The sequence below is a fragment of the Cottoperca gobio genome, chromosome 19, assembly GCF_900634415.1.
Source record: "Cottoperca gobio chromosome 19, fCotGob3.1, whole genome shotgun sequence".
Classification (NCBI taxonomy): Eukaryota; Metazoa; Chordata; class Actinopteri; order Perciformes; family Bovichtidae; genus Cottoperca; species Cottoperca gobio.
In genome coordinates, this window is record NC_041373.1 from 17,586,335 (window position 1) to 17,606,940 (window position 20,606).

The following is a 20,606-nucleotide window of genomic DNA, read 5'->3' on the forward strand; positions in this document are numbered from 1 at the left end:
GTTATTACTACCTCAGTTAGGAAGTTGATCTTGAAACTGGTTGTCCTGTGGCTCTTGGGTTGGCCATTGTTCAGGTAATTCCCCATTGCAAGTACAAACTGTGGGTGAAAGAAAACTTAATAACACTTAATATAAAACCGGATCTTTTTCCCTCTGGATGTTTACCTCCAGGATCTTGGCCAGCTTCTTGCTGCTCTTCAGCTCCACTGAAGCCTTGTAGATGTAATCGTACGCGACCTTCATCTCCTCCGTCCTCTCCTGCAGGGTCGTCTTGAAGTGGAGGCACCGCAGACGGGTTTTATACTCCGGCACAGTCAACATCTGAGACACACAGAACACTCGTTTACTCATCTGGCTTTTTCCAACTTTAGTTGAGTCATAGTGTAATATCCCAAAGTCATAGTACAGTATGTCATAAAAAAGGTATATTATAGTGTCATAAAAAAGTAATAAAAAACAGAATTCATAAAAAGGTAATAGTAAAATATGCCATAAGAAATCATAAAAATGCCATAGTATAGTATCTCATAAAAAAACAAATTAATAAAAAAGTAATAAAGTATGCCATAATAAATTCATAAAAACGCCATAGTATAGTATCTCATAAAAAGTAATAAAAAAACAAAATTCATAAAAAAGTAATAGTAAAGTATGCTATAATAAATGCATAAACATGTCATAGTATAGTATCTCATAATAAAGTAATAAAAAAACTAAATTAATAAAGTAATAAAGTATGCTATAATAAATGTATAAACATGTCATAGTAAAGTATGCCATAAAAAAGTAATAAAAATATCATAGTATAGTATGTCATATAAAAGTCATAAAAAAGTAAAGAACGTGACGCTTACATCAAAGGTAATAGTACAGTAAGTCATAGTAATTATTCCACCTGTTCTTAAGTCATAAACACAGATCATTATAATTATTATTCTCTCACTTGCCTCTCTGGGCTTCCGTAGTTTTTGTTTGTTTGTGTACCTGGAAAATGAACTGGTCGGGCTCGCTCAGTTTGGCCGGGTCCTGTTCAAACTGCTCGTACTGCTTGACCTCGTCTTCGTTGGGGGCGTAGAGCAGCAGCTGCTTGATGTGAGCCGGCTCCAGCCTGTCGGTGGTCATGTTCATCAAGACCTGACGTAGCTCAGTGGTGGAGAGCTTCAGGTGGGCGATGAGGATGGCTGCAGAGAGGAGGAGGAGGAGGAGGAGGAGGAGGAGGAGGAGGAGGAGGAGGAGGAGGAGGAGGAGGAGGAGGAGGAGGAGGAGGAGGAGGAGGAGGAGGAGGAGGAGGAGGAGGAGGAGGAGGAGGAGGAGGATGATTTACGTGTGTTTTCACATTACAAAGAGGATCACTGTGTTCCCTCCATCCCCTCTGATGATGTGTGAGTGTTACTCACTATGTTTCTGTGATGTTACATTTGTAATCCTTCTCACTCACTCAGGAATTATATTAAAGTATTATCCAGTTATAGTCTGTATAATATAACAGATCAGATTATCTTGAATGTTGTTTTTGCCAAAAAATTAGCAATTTAAATGTTTCTTTTATTATAAATAGTTATTTGCACTCACTGTATGCAAGACATTCACGTAATCACCACAAAGAATTAAATCCTGAAATTAAGACTTAACACTTTTAGACAACCGACACCGTTAACATCAGAAACTTAATAATAAATAATAAATTAAAGACGATGATCTTATAGGGAGCATAAACTTGTTTGTTTATCGCTCAATAATTTGCATTTCAAAATAAAATGGCCCATTATATAAAGCTGTAAATTAAGTTTTTATCACAGTGTCTGCAGATTATTTCCTCAAATATTATGACACAACATATCGTATGCTATATTTTAACATCATGTTATATTATATTTATATTTCTGTTAATTGTGTGTACAATGGATTTATATCAGCCTTCCACCTGCACATGTGATGCTCTTGTTTTGAAATAAAGGGGAAATGAATAGAGTTGGAATCACGATAAGCATTTAAAAGTGCTGATCATTGCAGTCACATGACGTAGGAGTGTTTGGAAACCTCCCAGAATGCATTGGGGCAATAGATTCAAGGTAAAAACATGTCATGTTACTGTGCTGCACAGTGGTCCCACACCTTCATCACTAACAACAGTTCGGTATCACGAGAGATGTTGATGCATGATGTATTGATAGAGATCCTGGCGTGAAGAAAACTATTAAGAATAATGTCATTATTCTTAATTATAGAGTGGAACCTGTTGTACTTTTGGATCAGCAAGTGAAGACACGTTTTCATCAAGAGAACATGAATTTATTCTCTTAATCACAAGAAGCAGAAGAAGAAGAAGAAGAAGAAGAAGGGCATCACCGTTCTCAATATGGAATTGAAGAAACACGGCAGCAAGAAAGACATTTTACAGCAGAAGAAGAAACTGATACAGCAGGTCAACCAGTATCAAAAACAATAACACAGTATTATTGACAGTTCGCTGGATCCTGGTCATGAACTTAGATGAGAACGTGCAGGTGACTGAGAAATCATTATGACCCGTTTAATAATCACAATAAAGAGTCGTGTGTAGAAGTTACGTCCTGTGTTTATGGTGATTTCATCTGTGGCAAAATACTGTTTAAAATAAGAAATATGAAGGATAAGATGAAAACGTCTTACTTATACATGATAAAATATACAGAAATATAATTACCAATATATAACAAAGTGAGCAGAAACACATGAACTCAACTGAAAGATTCTGACCAATGAGACGGAACATACGGCATTTAATTTCACATTAAAATGGGAATTTGTACACTAAAAAAATATTAAATAATTAACTGCAGACCTGAAAACTGTTTGAGGCATTAAAGCTACTTTTCCAAAGACTTGTAATTAATTAATTAATTAATTAACTAATGTTTCTGATTATAACCAAAGTCATGCTCATTGGGAACCTCCACCAATCATGCACCGACGTCACTCGTCAGACCACATTCACAGGTAAATATCTAACAGTGGAAACATTGTGCAGCACTGCAGAACTAGATAACACCAGTAACAACACGGTCACACAGAAAATGAGACTAATGAATCGCCCCAATGCATGCTGGGAGGCTTCCCAACACACCTACCTCGTGGAACTGCAATCAAACGATCAGCACTTTATTTCAAAATAAGAGCGCTTGTTGAACAAATCAATCCTCAAAAACTTGGCTCAAAGAAACCAAATCATCTGGAGTGGAATTAACCGGGTTATTGTGAGTGTGAAGTCGTTAACGCGTTTGAAGAACAGCGCCCCGGCGTCTAAGAAATAATGCGATAAGAAAACAAAAGGACAAACAACCTTCTTTTTCAACACAGTGCATCGAGTTCAAACCTGCAGTCATTTAGTAGTGATACACAAAATATAAAGTTTACGGCTCTTTACATCAGGTCATAGATTTGCATCCACTTCCTGTACAGACACCTTCGATACAAAAGCTTTGTGTGACAAATCCAGTGATGTCACCACTGGCTATGACGTGTCAGTGTAACCTGAATTGGAAATTGCATAGTGTTTGTATGTTTCCTCATTGAGTGAGAGAGGCCATTGTTGTTGTTGTTGTTGTTGTTGTTGTTGTTGTTGTTGTTGTTGTTGTTGTTGTAGTTGGACGGGCTTTGAGTCCTTTTCATTGAGCAGACCTGACGTTGAGTTCAGGGACTGTGCGTGCGTTCGCTGTTTTGTAAACTGTCTTTGTGACAGTTGTGTGGAAAGGAATGCGATGTGTGTGATGAGCACCAGCGAGCGTTACAAGCGAGGTGAATGCATCGAGTAAATGGAGAAACATTGTTGTTGCACTTTGTATGTCAGAAGAGTAATAAACTGATATCTCATACGACTTCAAACAACCCGAACTATCCCTGCAGTAACTTTTGCTTTTTAAAGGAAGCGTAAAATACTGCAATGTGTGTTATTTTCCAGGCGTCTCACAGACTTGAGACTTGACCTTGCGGGTGTGACCTGCAGTCATGTTTTTGTGGTACTCACAGGCGTTGTAGGCTTTCTTATGAGACAGAATCTCCACCACGTCTTTCTTTTTAAAGTTCTCTGGCAAGAAGGCTGGCTCTGGAGGAGAGACTGATAATATCAACAACAGTGTAAGGATGTGGTCTCCAAGCACCGGGGGTCAACACACACACACACACACACACACACACACACACACACACACACACACACACACACACACACACACACAGTGGCTGCATGTGGCAGGTTAATAACACAGCTCTACCTTTTGAGTCTCTAGTGGCCAAAACGTCTGGAAGCTCCACAATAAATAATAGAAAGATGTGCGTTTCCTCTGGCAGAGCTGTGTTATTACAGGAGAGGAGTGGGGAGGTAGGTATGGGGGGGGGGGGAGGGGTGGTGCCTTATGGAGAATGGATTTGATGAACAGGTTGAATGGAGCAGCTCCAAAACAGGTTATGGAGAACATCACAACTGTGAAGGTACAAACAAAACAGGACATGTCAACAGATAAACAAATCACTTTCACTGTAATCTAGTTCCCTGATGATCGATTTGATGGAATATTATCAATGCGTGACATCAAGCATGATGGAAATAAGGATATGGCGATAATACGGAAGCCCTGAGAGGCAAGTGAGGAAGAAAACATCTGGTGATCTATTTTTTAAGTCTGATCTAAATAGTTTTCTCTGCTGTGATCATGACTTACAACATCAACAACAACAACAACAACAACAACAGGTGTTTTTCCATCTGTGAAAACAAGTTATTTTGTTGTCAGGATGTGTTTGCTGTTGTAATACCCACTTTGGCCACAAGAGGCTGAAGTGCACCACTACCCCATGTTTATTAAAAATACATTTGTAGCCAAAAAAAGACATGACAGTAATATTACACAACTTGCTAACACTCTATATGTGTAACTTGTGTTCAGAGTGCACGGAGGAATTACATTTCACCTGGAAGAAAACATGCTTTTGAGAACATGGAGTAGTGGTGTGCTTCAGCCTCTTGTGGCCAAAGTGGGTATTACAACAAACATAAAAAAGTTTCACCTGCAAAACTATTTTCTTTTCAGCTGTTTTCACAAATAAAATAAAAAGCAACTTAGAAAAGTAATTTGTTTCATTTGGCAAAACCTTTTCCGCACCTGTTTCACAAATATTTATCTCACTTGCGTCTCAGGGCTTCCGTACGATACTGATGAAGTCTGAGAAAGGGCGATCACAAGCACACAACTACTCACTGGATTGGCGTTGAGTTCCGAAGTGCAGATCGAGGTCCAAGTACTTCACCATGTCAGTGAGCTTGTCATAGTCCGAGTCCTCTCCGAGCTAAACATAGACAAGGACACACTCTGTACTCTCCAAAGACACACAAGTAAAAATGTTCTTTTCATGCACAGATATCAGATGTTCCTCATTGTGTATGAGCAGATCAGATCCACCACGTATTCTATTTACACAAACAATATTTGTGCTTCATGCTGCCATGACTCATCAGAGACACATCAGACTCGGTGAGTAAGTGTTTCCAAATATGGCAAGAGAAATGTAGGAGTGGGAAACTTCACAGCCAAGGAAGGAAGATAAGGAGAAATGTGTTTACTGTATTTACTGTATGTTAGAACCATGTAATGGACTCACCTGTCCCCATATGGTTCCCTCAGAGTTCTCCACCTGCTCCCAGCGCAGCCGCTTCACACTCATGTGGTTGGTGTCCGAGGCGTGGCCCGGCTTGGGCAGCGGAGGCGGATCACAGGGTGGGGGAAGGGGTGGAGGCGGGGGCGGCGGTGCCTTGGAGATCAAACACATTATTAGTAAAGCTTACGGAGCACGGCAGCGAAGCAGTGCACTAGTGTGGATGTGTGCAGCAGCAAAACATATTCTTTACACACCTAAAAAAAAAGGCCGAACACAAACAATCAAAAATGAATTTGAGTGTTTGCTACATTTAGAATATTTCCACCCCCGAGGCGTTGGAATCATCGCCACACTGCGCCCAAACAAATGCAGTGCACTCACGAGACGTTTCACTTCTCTCCATCAGTGGCTTTAAAACTCTGGTCTTTAAATAGACGTTTGGATTCACCTTCTTCTTCTGACATGTTTGATGCAGTACGGCGTTTATGCTGTCGAGCTCCTTCATTTGCATGCACGCCAAATATAGCGCCAACCCTTACAGAAATATCTTGCACGATGCAAATTCTGTTGCTAGGCGCTCACTGCTGCACACATGCGATATTTATATCACTCATCATGTTTTAAAAAACGACTGTGAATGCAGGTGTTACCTGTTGGGACGGGTGTTCCTGCCGCGGGGTTTCATATGTTTTAGTGTGACTGGGGAGGGTGGAGTGAGAGGCCGGAGGCTTGGAGAGCTGCAAGGAGCCGGCGTGGCTCTGACACTGGGAGGGGCTGTGATCCTGGAGGGACGGCGGCATCGGGCCCTGGTAGCTGTGCTGGTGGTGCAGCTGGTGGTGCCTCTGGAGGACGAGCTGGCTCGTTCTCAGCGGCTGAGGGGAGGGCAGGGGGGACGGCTGGAGGAGGGGCTGGAGGATGGGCTGGGGCTGGCTGTGTTGCCGGGGGAGATAGCAGGGGCGGGACGGCTGGGAGGAGCGTAGGGTGGTGTGTGCGTGCGAGAGGCGGGTGGAGGTGGTGGTGGTCTGGAAGCGCTGGTGAGTTTTCTCCGCTTCTTCTCTGGTGGGGAGAACTTTGTGTAGAGGGGAGCGGCTGGACAGGAGGGTCCTGGGAGGGGGTGGGGGCGGAGGGATGATGGGGTGGTGCGGCTGGAAGGGCATCCGGCTGCGCGGGATGTGCTCGGGGGAGAAGCGGACGAGCGGCAGGGGGTCAGTGAATTGAACAGGGGGCGGTATCAGAGCCTGGAAAGGTGGGGGAGGTGGGGGGGCTCTGAGTGGGAGGTGGCGGGATGGGTTCAGATCCTGAGGAGTAAGTGGGAGAGGAGGCCTCGTCGCTGCTACTGTGCTCCTCACTGCTGCCGCTGCTGAGATGCCGAGGAACGAAGCCCGGGTCCTGGTCCTCCTGGAAACTCATCTGCAGGGAGGAGAGGTGCACCGTCAGACCTGGTAATCCCGACCCCCTCCCTCCACACACTCTTATGAAAAAATACAATTAAATGCATTATGGATCTTTTAAGTTTTACACTCTTGCTCAAAATCAATCTGCTTTTTATTTTTATTTTTATTACTTATAGAAAAAGTACGGAAGCCTGAGAGGAAACAATTCTGGTGAAACATTTTTCTAAGTCGGATCTAAATTGTGTTTATGATTTAAGAACGGGACGAGAGCTGTCGGGTAACATTTAAGTGTTTGTTCATGTAATACTCATTTCGGCCACAAGAGGCAGAAGTGCATTAAATTCTAAATAGGACAAAAAGGCTTTAATGTTTTTAACAGATAACAACAAACACTTTAACAAATTAGACAATTTCACCTGGACAAAACATTAAAACAGATATTATCATGACAAAACCTTTGTTTTTAACGCAGGAGAGACAATGATTGAAATCAGATTTAGAAAAGGGGTCACCAGAATGTGTTTCTTCACTTCCCTCTTTAAAAACTTAAAAAAATATGTTTTTAAACCCATGCATTTAAATATTATTAGTACGCCAACCCGTCTATTTATAGAACATTACTGTAAAACACTTAAAACAATACTAAAAAAAGATCTGTTTTAAAAGCAGTGGATTACGTACAATAAGCTGCCGACAAACACAAAACCACCCGGACTAACACGTAACGCCGCTGTAATGTTTGCATCTTATTATAACCTTAGATAAAATTAGACTCTACTGTATAACTGAGTATTTACTTACAGGCACCCCTCTTCTTCTGAAAGCATGACAACCACCTTGATATATCTGTTCATGTGACACAAGTGTTGATTGTAGCATACATTAGAGCTGCTCTAATGTAAACATGCAACACTACAACGCAATATCTTCAGTCAAATGTGAATCTGCTTGTTCAGTACGACAGTAAGACAGTGGTGCTCGTATCATTGCATCATTGCTAGAACATTACATGTAGCAGCGTCGCTCTACAGCACAAAACAGGAAAGTAATGGCTTTGTTCTTTGGCCAAAAACATATTTAGAAGTTCACAATCTTAATTATACGAAGGTATCAAACATTGATTTATTTGTATTTATAAATAGAAATAAAAATTCCACATTATTCCTGCTCCTGGTGAAACTTTGCATGAACTTTTCAACGAACTGGAAGTCGCATCCATAATTCATGCAAAGTTTCAAGGAGCTCGGAATAATGAGATATTTAAACGTATACTCTGCAGTAAGAATAAAAACATGCTTAAAAACTATGAAAGACCTTAAAAGGGTTACTTCTGATTGTTTTACGTGAGGTTTGTACTTTGTACTAAGTCAGTGTATTCCTACAGAAGATGGGAATCGGCAGAGAAACAGACGGGAGTACAAATACGAAAGCTGAGCAATGTACTGTTGTAATATAATATATGTAAAACATATTTTAGCCACATGAAAGAAAAATCAATATGAGTTTAAGCGTACGCTATATTTAGAATGTTTTCACTGCTTTACCTCGCTGTCAGTCAGGAGAACTGTCTATGCTCTCTTCAAAGCCACCAGACTCCATTGAAAAAAACAGTAATTTTACTTCACAGAGCACAGAAGTTGCTGGTCCCCCGCTGCCCTCGCTCTGTTAGTTAGTTTGTTATTGTGTGACTTTAGTGTTTTCAAAGGGATAGTTCGGATTCACCAACCTCACACAATAACACAAACTAACTAACAGATCGAGGCAGCGGGGGACCAGCAACTTCTGTGCTCTGTGAAGTAAAATTACTGTTTTTTTCAATGGAGTCTGGTGGCTTTGAAGAGAGCATAGATAGATGATGGCTTCAGTTCCCTGTCAGAAAGGTCTGACAGCGAGGTAAAGTAGTGACAATATTATAAATGTAGGGTGCACTTTCTTTAGGTAACTTAAATATGTTTTGCTGCTGCCCCCGCCCACAGTGGTACATTGCTTTGCGTCTGTGCCCATACTCCTCTGCTTCTCCAAACTGGCGCACCGCCCGTCCTCTACTGTAGTTATATACTGACTACGGATAAGTACCTCAAACAAACTTAAAACAACCTGAACTGTCCCTTTAATATAAAACTAAGCATGTAGTCCATGTGTGGGTATAATTACAGCTGATGATGCAGCAGATTGGAGGCGGGTCTTCCTCACCTCTTCATAGTCGTTCTCCCCGGGTACGAAGTCGTCCACCAGCGTGACCCGGTGGCCCAGCTGCTCGCTCAGAGCGTCCAGGAACTTGTCCGTGTCCCGGCTGCGAGGCGGGCGGGAGAAGGTGAACAGCTTCTTGCGGCGGGTCAGCGTGTTGGGGCCGCCGTCCGAGTGCTGAGGGGAGGCGGGGGGGCTTTCCAGGCAGACATAGGGGTTGGAGTCCACGCTGCTCTGGTGGTGGATCTCATATACGGGGGTGGGGAGAGGCTCCTTCCAGGACAGGGACAGGCCAGATTTACGGCTCCCTGTAAAGAAGGAAATCAAAGATGGCTGCCATCAGCATGGGTAACTTCACCTACATGTGACGCTCACGCTGCGTTTTTATATATTATTCTATTTATTCCCTCAGGAAATGATGTGTGACGTTCTTTAATTAATTTAAACATCCAACATGTAATAAGGTAAGATTACATGGTGCTTGTATTTACAACAAATTGAACACGACATCTTTCATTTGCTGCGGAGGCTCGAAGTTATGCAGTTTTCATTCCTGCCAAATGCCTCAAACCGAAACGGCACGCTGTTGTGACCCATTGATGAAAGCGTGCGTCTGAAAGCATGCACACATTGTGATTGTGTGTGTGTGTGCATGTAATTGAGTGGGCGTGTGTGTCTGCCCCAGAGTACCTGTGAGAGGGGGGAGTGTGAGGGGGGAGAGCGAGCGCCCGTAGGCCTCACTATGTCCCGGGCCCTCGGGCTCTGCCGAGCCGCCGCCCTGCAGTGGCGACACACTCTTCCCTGCGTACACGTTCTCCAGCTCCGTGTACACCCCTGTCATCTACGGGTGGAGGCATGATCAGCTGGTTAGCACACAAATCGCTGCAATACATTCGCTTTGAAGGTCTGCTGGTCCTTTTTCTAAAAAGTGTTTTAGGAACAATTTGCGCAGGTTAACTGCAGCCAGCGAGTTAATACCACGGGTTGAATTGCAGTAATTACGAGCAGACCTTCAAACGATGTGAGGCCAGAAAGCACAGATAACATAACCAGCATTTATTATGCCAGTCGCTGAGGAGCTCTGCGCTGCAAAGCTGCCGTTATACCTACATGATTGAGGTCAGGGGACTCGGGGAAGGAGGTTCCATCTCCTGACTGCCTCTCCTCCGGGCTCCCAGATTCATCCACATGAATTCCTAAAGCACAATAAGGCATGAACAGTGACACATGGACTTGCATCCGCCCCCCCCCACCCCAGGGGAGAGAGGATGAAGCAGGGAGGAACAGTGTGGTGGAGGAGCGAAAGACAGAAAGCTTGGCTCCTGGAGCGGGACTTAGCGATGGCGATGGGAAACCATGAATGAAATCTGCAGTACGTGCTTCCAAACTGAGAGCTTGAACATTATTAAAAAGCAAAGCTGAGATGTGGAGTTGTTGTAGGTCTCCGTCTTATGTAGCCTTCAAAGACGCTCGGAGGATTTACCGAGCACACAATCTTTTATGTGCAACTACACACGTTCCCAGCTGGGAGCCGACCAGTGCAGCCTTATTACAGAGCAGTTCAACTAGAGCGGCTGGGGGTCAGATGCCTCGCCGGAGGGAATATGAACAGTGCAGTAACCTGCTGAAGCTCCTTTACCGTCTCTACGCAGGTTTGCTTTGTGTGTCCAGGGAGGCCCATCCAAGAAAGATGCAATAACACTGAATTAATGATGAGATTTCATAACAAAACAAAAACACCTCACTCACTGTGCAGTCGTTGGAGTCACAACGCTGACACATCACCTTTTAGTTTAATATCATTTATCATTTTTAAAGCTAGTCAGCGAGTTTTTAAAGGCGTTTTTCATGCACTGGTGCATTTTGAGAGTTTGCTTCCATAACAACTTTCAGACCAGAGGAAAGATTTCTCCTAACGTTTGCATTAGATAATGCCTCATGTGCATATTTAAACTTATTACAGACGCTTCAGGAAGCAGAACAAAGTGTTGTCTTGTAATCAACAGCGGGCTTCATGGTAAATCTATTAGACCCTCTTCACCTGTCGCGTCTCCTCTGAAGAGAAACATAGTTATGATGATGTTCAGTCTTTAACTCCCGGCTGGGTGAAAGCTATTGAATCAAACCCTGTGGAGGTTTCAGACGCCGCAGGGAGTTAGCGTACCCATTCCCAGGTGAGTCCCGATGATGCAGTCGTCAGAGCTCCTCTCTCGGACGTTGCTGCGGAACGACGTCCCCGTCACACGCATGGAGCTGCTCCTTCGGTGGTGCTGCTGCTGCTCCGGGCCTACGTCAGGCTCCGCCGCCGCTGCAGAACACACACACACACACACACACACACAGACACACACACACACACACACACACACACACACACACAGACACACACACACAGACACACACACACACACACACACACACACACACACACACACACACACACACACACAGACACAGACACACACACACACCATCGAGCTTTTGTTATTCACAAGATAATTACGTACGGCCGCTCCTTTGTGCCGGAGTTAATTATAAATAACAACCTCCCAGTACGTCTCACACCAGGTGGTTGAGAGTAAAAGCTTCATTTTTAATTATATTCTTCGCTACATGATAGGAATCAAATCCAACCAGCAGCGCGTTGACTGTCTTGCTGATACTGTACGTGTTAAACAAGCTCCACTTTGTGTTTTCTGGCTCACCGCTGCTCTTGAAACCCAGGAAGCGGGACAGCTTGCCCTGGCAGCGCTCCTGCTCGTCGTACGTCAGGAGCTGGTAGATGAACTGCCAGATCAGCTGTTTGGCCGGAGTGTCCAACACCGGAAACACGTCTACAATCAGAGTGTCCACATTCCTGCAAACACACCCACGCAACGCATCTTTATGTAACCAAACCCCCATGTTTGCAGCTGGGTAAGTGAGTGACACACGATGTAAAGATCTTGCTTTGCATCTGTACCGACACGTACAGCGGAGAAAGGATGTGAACAGATTATGAGAAGGTGGGAGGACAAGAGGGGCGTCAGTGAAGCCTTCGGGGGTTGTACTGTACGCACAGTGTAGAATTCAATTGATGTTTGGCTTATAATCCTGCAGCATCACATGTTTGCATCATCTGCAGAGCTCCATGCCTCTCGTGCGCTCAGACCTTCATCCTTGAGGAAATGAAATCTGTGTCTAATGGGAAGCATAAACTTCCTGCTTAGCTATGTGCTTTATTTTATTTATTAAGAGCTCTCAGCAGCCTGTTATATATCCAATACGGTAAAAAATAAACATAGTTTCCCAGGCAACAGCTTAGTTTCTGTCAAACTGGTTAATAGAGTATAACAGATGCTGAAGAACTTTAAGCAACATTATTTCATGCAGTCTCTTGCTACCATTAGGAGCTGCCGACCTAATGTTCTGATGTTCCCAGTGAAGCTGTGTCTCTAACTGCATCTCCCCTCGCTCCATCCCTCCTCATACATCCTGTGCTCCGTCTACTACTCCTATTTATAGACTCCATCTTACTGACCTGTGCTGGAAGAAGGTCTCCAGGGACTTGCAGACTGTGTACCTCTCCTGGATGGTCAGCAGGTGCTCCAGCTGCTGGCTGAAGGTCCGACCGTGGACTTTGATGCTCGGCGGAAGAATCTCTGCAACCCACTGCAGAGAGCTGAGGGCTGGAGACCTGCAAGGATATCATTCATCTTTAATTAGTACAGGATAACTATTATTATTATATACACCACAGTATATATATATATATATAGTATAATTATCCACCCTATACATTCCACCCCAGAGTGTTTGGAAAGCGCACACGCAGGCACAAAGAGTGGTCTGAGGTTAGCGTGTTCGTCCCTGCAGACCCTGAGCTGCTGGGGAATGCCAAACCAAAATGTCGTTGTTGTTGTGTGTACCGACCTGGAGCGCGGTATTGAGGCGGGGGCCAGGCTCGGAGATTCCTCCGGGTCGGTATGGTCTGAGGAGTACTCAGACGGACCCTCCTCCACCACCAGAGTGGGCATCGCCCCGCTGCCCTGCAGCATGGACACCACCTTCTCATGGGAACAGTTCCTACAGAGAGAGAGAGAGACAGACAGACAGACAGACAGACAGACAGACAGACAGACAGACAGACAGACAGACAGACAGACAGACAGACAGACAGACAGACAGAGAGAGAGAGAGAGAGAGAGAGAGAGAGAGAGAGGTTATTTGTGCAGCTAAATTGTTATTTAATGCAGATAAATAGGTTTAAAAAAAAGAAGAAATTAACATTTCTTAAATCAATTCATATCAAGCCACTAATAAACAAATATATTAAATAGTTTCACTGTGAAATGCATTGATGTTTGGCACTGAATCTGCCCGGCAACGACAGTTACTCCTCTACAAATATCTTTATTAATGCCGTTATCTCAAGATCATAAGTTACTTATTTGGCTCTCTCGACAAAATGACCTTTGTGATCTTGAGATCATAAACTTGTGATCATAAACTTGTGATCTTGAGATAATAAACTTGTGATCTTGAGATAATAAACTTGTGATCTTGAGATCAAAAACTTGAGATCATAAACTTGTGATCTTGAGATCATAAACTTGAGATCATAAACTTGAGATCATAAACTTGAGATCATAAACTTGTGATCATAAACTTGTGATCTTGAGATCAAAAACTTGAGATCATAAACTTGAGATCATAAACTTGAGATCATAAACTTGAGATCATAAACTTGTGATCTTGAGATCATAAACTTGTGATCATAAACTTGTGATCTTGAGATCAAAAACTTGTGATCTTGAGATCATAAACTTGAGATCATAAACTTGAGATCATAAACTTGAGATCATAAACTTGAGATCATAAACTTGAGATCATAAACTTGAGATCATAAACTTGTGATCTTGAGATCATAAACTTGAGATCATAAACTTGAGATCATAAACTTGAGATCATAAACTTGAGATCATAAACTTGTGATCTTGAGATAACGGTGTTAAAGTTTAAACACACTTCAGACGAGGACTGAACAAATACATTTGAAGACTTCGTAGGTAGCGTGCAACATATGCTCACTTTGTAAACACGACACTGGAGAAGCTCCAACATGTCTTGTTCTTTATTTTCTCCCTCTGGTGAACAACTCCCACTGTTTGTGCTGCTCACCTCCTACTGCTGCTGCTGCTGCTGCACCGTGTTATCACAGAGAGCAGCAGAATTATACAGCGCCAATCACATCCGTACATCAGGCAGCCATGGGAACAGCTCTGCTATTCTTCTCACATGGCAGCCATCGGGGGGGCAGAATGAGTAACACTGTTTTGTCGCACATTGGCTGATATATACGGCTCGACGTACAGAATGTGTTGAGGGTACGATTCAACTCCATCCACGCTGGAGTTCTGCTCTGCACTCCCACACTCCCAAAGTCAAGAGGCAGAAGGTGAAGAAGTTGTAAAGTCCACGCGAGAACGAGGACGACTCCCACGAGAGTTTACATAAAGGCTGCGTTCACGTGCGGCGAGGTTAAAAGGGTTTGGGATCTTCTCATCACACTCCTGACAAGAAAGTGAATCGAGGATATTTTGCAAAATGTTGAATTATTGTGTCCAGGTGATCCGTCCGCGTGCTCGCAAAAGTATTATGATGTAAGTGCGTGTTTATAATGCACTATAAACACACTAATAACACGTTATGTTTATTGCACGGCATAATAATGCTTTATAACAATAGTTATAACAATTAAATACACAGCTGCAGGTAAAGTATTATCTATATTTTGATTGTTATAAAGAAATATGAATATGTACGAGTGCTTATAACTACTTTATGCAGATTATAACGTGTTATAAGTGTGTTTATGATGCATTATAGTCGCAGAAAGCGCTTCTTTCTACGATGAAACTTTGATCCCTCGCGATCAAAACATCATTCAGATGTGATACAAGCTACATATTTCCTGAGACAACACGAAGCACACGCTGCTTCTACACTACGTCGAAGAAACGTAGTGAAATGAGGATTAAAAGGAAGCTAAATAAAAGCGTGTGTGCTCTGTGATGGATTCTCTGGCAGCGTGGAAGAGGTTCTTTACACCAGCAGCAGATGGATGGAGACAAATATACCGTCTGAGTTCAAAATACTACAACTGCTAATAATAATAATAATAATAATAATAACGTGATCCAGTAAAGACAAACCTCATGTCCAGTCCATTGAGGAAGAGGATGCGGTCGCCTGTCTTCAGTCCACATTCCTCAGCAGGACTGTCTGAGACGGAGACAAAAGATGGCAGAGAGTCAAACATCAATCAAAACGGGATCCTGGCACAACTTCTGCGGCTAACGAGGTGTCTCAGAACAGACGGGCCGAGCAGGGGAGAGGGTGACTCATGTGCTGCTGTCAATCTGACATCCGACAGCCCGTCAACAAAGCCCGACGATCTTCACGCTAAACTGTCGTTACGTAAAGGAAGCGGCCGTCAGAACAATACAATCTGCTGGGACTGCTCTGTCCCCATCCTCCGCCGCCTCCTCATCCGTCAACTCACCCGCTCCATTATCCTCACATTCAATCATCTTTGTTTTGTTTTTTTAAACCAAAAGTCTGGACGCAACAAACTCTTCATGTGACAATGCTGCGTGTGCACGTTGTGTTCCTGGTTCATGAGTGAAGCGTGTTCAGATCACGATGCGAGACGTGTTGTCCACGCCCACTGACTCCATCCCAGCCTCCATAAGGCCCACTGAGTCAGGCCGCTTCAGCACATGATGGTGGGAGATGATGGTGGGCGGGAACAGTGCAGTCATCATCAAACACACACACACACACACACACCTCCCTCATCACCACCGAGGAACGTGGCTTCACAGCCTCGCTGGTCTGGTGCTTCTGTTTGGGAGATAACACTCAGTTCAATAACCTTTCACTTCTGGAAATGGAAGTAATTAACATGCTAACGAAAAGCTCTTTCCCTCGGTTTCATTCTCGTGCCAATAATCTCAGCCGGTGGTGTTTTATCCCAAAACTCATTTAGCAGATTGTGCAGATCTCCTCCAGGTGCGTCTCCCTCGCTCCTCTCACAAACAATCTCACTCCGGGCTCCCTTACGGTCGAGATGGCGGTGATGTATTCACCTCGCTTCCTGCTTAACTTTAGCGGATCTGCAGATGCTCCGACATGCAGCAGACGAGGCGAGGCTCGTTTCAGCCTCGCTACTGAAGCAGCTGTTGATCTCTTGCAGACTGTACCGGCTGGTTAACAGTCAGCAGTCAATGACGCTATGAAACAGTTTTTTCAAACATTGTGAATCACCGCAGCCAGGAGAGGTCGTTGAGCACGCAGTCACATGTGCACTAAAGATATTAGACTCAAGAGTCGGGGAGTACGAGAGATCGGCTGAGGACACGCACACACGTGATACAAACGTCTGCTGATCTGAGGTCGGGATGTCAATCGAGACAGAAAAGATAACGAAGCTGTTCTGACTCTGTGAAGTTAAGTTATCAAATAATACACGTGTGATGAAAGTGTGTGACTTCTTTAAGTGTGTGTTACTGCACAGAGCAGCTTGTTCCGAGTGTTTTCCTCTTTCATCGGTGAGTCACAATAATCCACACACACAAACATCCTGAGCACCTTTCACCACAACCGGCTCACCCACATAAAACACATCCGCCCCCCCCCCCCCTCCGCCGGCTGACACAGAACAATGTTTGGGTCAAACCACCACACACACACACACACACAGAGAGGAGGCATCCATACCTGGGATGACGGCGTCCAGGCAGACGGGGGCGTGACCTCGCAGCGTGAAGCCGAAGTTCTTCTTCCCCCGGTAGACACGGACGATCCTGGAGAAAGGCAGGACGAGAGATGGACCATTAAACAGATTCATGTATATAATACATTTAAGGGCAACAAAAACATTTTTATTTAGTCTATATATATATATATATATATATATATATATATATATATATATATATATATATATATATATATTACATTCCGTTAGAAAAGAGTGAAAAATGTCTCCAAAACCCTAAATATATAAATTCTCCAACTATAGAAAACTAAGAAAAGTCTCACGCTTCAAGAAGCCCGAGACCGTTTGGTTTTATTGATTAAACGATAAATCAGTCGTATGTAATCGTTTACGAGCCGGAAGACAAAACATTAGTGGGGACGCACTCGACATGGGGGAGCGCTCTGACGACGCTGGTGGAGGTGCGTTGCTGTTATTCAGCCCAGTGGAGGAGACACCAAGTTGCCATGGAGACGACTAAAGGCAACACTGCTTCAATATGTAAACAGGGGGGGGGGGGCAAAAAAAGACAAGCAGGGGGGGAGACAGACAGATCTGTCCTTTGGACGCGGGTACTGGCTGTTATCTGTTATGTAAGATGAGCTAAATGCAGATGGGTGTGTGTGTGTGTGTGTGTGTGTGTGTGTGTCATCAGCATTGAGCACACTTGACAAACGGAGCGTCAGTCAGGCTGCTCAAGGCCTCCTGTCCTGATTCAGTCGACACCAGCTGCGCTTCACATTTCACGCGCAGCACAAACCAATCAATCAGTCGCTAACGGTAACCAGATGACACAGCTGAGACTGACGATCTATATTGATTGATTTTTTATAATCTAGATCATTTCTATCTTGTATTCTTAAAATATAAATGTTTGTATTTGTCAGTTTCACTCCTTCTGTGTGTTACAGACACATAACTCCTGTATGTTCACCTGGAATACAGTACGCTCCAGGTAAAACTCAACAAACAACAAACTCTCCGCAGCACTGCTGATATGAATAACAGGAAGCAACTTATTGTTTAGTCTTGTGGCAAGTGTCTCCATCGTGTTACTGTGGAGAGACAGCAGTGTTGCACAACACTCTTGCGGGGTGTTATTTCAGTTCAGAGAAGGCAGCAGCACGCAGCACAACTTCTCAGTGTGACTGTGACACTTACACACAATCGGCTCCTGCTGTCGTGTGACCTGCCCGTATGAGAACGCTCAGATCTAGTTAGTCTGTGTGGGCGTGCACCGACACCCCGGCTGTAATCCTACACTAAGTCCACTGTGGGGTTATTAATTGCACGTGCGTGTAATGGTTGGTTCGTGGGTGGAGGATAACAGGAGAGGTTGGACGGTCAGGAGCTGCAGGATTAACATGTGGAGGAGATGAAGAGATGCACACGAGTGGATTCAGTTTATTAGGCTGAAGGAACATCACTTATATCACAGGGAGGGAGAGCATCTTATATACACATGATTGTTATCCTTTAATGAGAGGAACGCCTGCTTTAAAGGAAGTGTCCTGTAAGAACGACTCACACAATGTTAACGTATTTATTCATCATGAACGTTAACTTAAATAAGAAAGTCTCCCGTCTTAACAGAATTAAGTGATTCCAATATGTTTTAGTGCCATTTTAAGATCTTTATATTCTGAAGACATCGTCAAACACACACACACACAACGTCTCACACACGTGTGCTAACCTCTGATTGGGTCCGATGGGGGGATGCGGGGGTATCCCGGAGTTGGACTTCCTTAAGCCCCTCTCTCTCTCCGCCTCCCCCCTCCCCCCGGGTTCTCCGTCTCTTGGCACAGAGCTGGCCCGTTTGGACCCGTGGTGGCGGTCGGAGTGATCCTCGCTCCGACTGCGCCGGATCCTGCCGTGCGGCTCGCTGATGCTCTTGCTGCGACAGAGCCGGTTGATCACGTTCTGCGACACGGCCTCGTCGAAGCGCTGCCGGTGCTTCTTGGGAATGAAGATTCTGGCGAACATGGTGGCATGTGAGGGGGGGGGAATAACAGAGGGCGAGTGTTAGTTCTGTTGAGTTGCTTTCAGAAGAGTAGGAAAGAGGATGGATCTACATCACTGATCCACCTCCACCCGCTTTGAAAACACGTCCACACGCGAACAAACTTGGATTTCCAGGGAAATGACAGTCAAAGATCCGACTGGAGCGCCGCTGAGATAACCTCAAGTCTGCACCAATTCAGATCAACAGGCTCCCTTTTGATGGACAGGTGAGGGGTCTGTCCTCCTGGACGTGACCGCCGTCCCCGGAGACGAGAGAAGAGGAGAAGTTGAAGGTGAAGCCGGAGAGAAAAGATCTTTCTCTGAGGAGACGGGGAGGAAATACCTCGCTGCTTGCCGGAGTCTCACTGCAGCAGCGTGCGGCACCAGAGCCAGAATACAGCAAGAGGAAAAAGGTGTGGGAGTGGGCGAGCATGGGATCTCTCTCTCCCTCCCTCTCTCCCTCTCTCCCTCTCTCTCTCTCTCTCTCTCTCCCACACTTCCGTCCACGCTTCACCTCTGTGTCTCTGTCAGTGTGAGCGCAGCGCAGGAAGCCGTCATCATCTCACTGACCTCAGACCTCACCACTTGGACAAAGACACTCGACGTGCAGCGTTATCTCGTTTCCTTTTGCTTCACGAGATAAAAGACGAACACAATGACGCCAATAACAAGCAGCACTCGGTCGGTGGAGATCGCTTAACATGATTACTCATTCTCAGCTGCAGCTGATCAGCTGATCACATGTTCACCACATACTAACAACAACACGGACGTCACAAACACGGGAAGCTCCAATGTTTGATATGTTCTGAAAGGGGAGACGCATCAATCTTAAGACGTCTTTGCCTTTCTTGATTTTCACCCATCAGTCAAGTCTTGAGTTACTCTTTAAAACAGACGCAGCCTCGATATTCTGACTTTCAGTGGGACAGTAAACCCTGGACCCTACACACTAGCTGTTTCTGTCTGTATGCTAAGCTAACTTGCAGCTGCATATTTCCAGGACAGACTCTCCCCCCTTTAACCCTTTACTCAACAATCAGATCATATCTACGGCGATTACGGCTCCTGACAACAAAACTTTAAAGTAATTAAGATTACAGTTGGAGAGTGTGACTATCCTCGCAGGTATAATTATAAAGTGTGTGTGTGTGTGTGTGTGTGTGTGTGTGTGTGTGTGTGGGTGGGTGGTTGCCTTGTCTCTCTGCAGCAGCTCTGATCACTTGAATGAAATGTTTCCCGTTGTCCTAGTGCGAGGGGGACAACTCGTTTTGTTCTGTTGTTTGGTAAACAGCCAGCACTCACTATGAAACAGCTAGTCTGCTCTTCGCCTCTCCCCCCCCCCGTCTCCGCACATTTTTTTCTACTATTATTTTTTGGGCTTTTTGGCCACAAGGCAGATTCACAGGACTCATTAGTACATGGAGCGCTCGCTCGACCAGATGAGCTACTGAGCCCCGAATAATACAACATTTAAACAATAACCTCGTCCTTCTGTGTAAAATAAAATACCAGAACGTGTCTGGAAACATATGCAAACCCATGTTTGTCCAACAGTTCGCTAACACCGACAGATCTTTGTTAAA

The 20,606-nt window shown here is 44.4% G+C and overlaps 1 protein-coding gene across 1 annotated transcript in view; it reads right to left on the minus strand.

The window, feature by feature from the left end:
• Positions 1-20,606, minus strand: part of LOC115024546 (delphilin-like) — a 31,254-nt gene that overhangs the window by 2,649 nt on the left and 7,999 nt on the right. Inside the window, 19 exon segments of the mRNA XM_029456239.1 lie at positions 12-98; positions 166-321; positions 985-1,181; positions 4,007-4,096; positions 5,238-5,325; positions 5,638-5,787; positions 6,285-6,896; positions 6,898-7,044; positions 7,830-7,874; positions 9,222-9,523; positions 9,906-10,056; positions 10,326-10,411; positions 11,380-11,523; positions 11,921-12,072; positions 12,736-12,891; positions 13,128-13,280; positions 15,410-15,479; positions 16,977-17,062; positions 18,713-18,991. Of these exon segments, the coding sequence (XP_029312099.1) occupies positions 12-98; positions 166-321; positions 985-1,181; positions 4,007-4,096; positions 5,238-5,325; positions 5,638-5,787; positions 6,285-6,896; positions 6,898-7,044; positions 7,830-7,874; positions 9,222-9,523; positions 9,906-10,056; positions 10,326-10,411; positions 11,380-11,523; positions 11,921-12,072; positions 12,736-12,891; positions 13,128-13,280; positions 15,410-15,479; positions 16,977-17,062; positions 18,713-18,991 (3,151 nt within the window).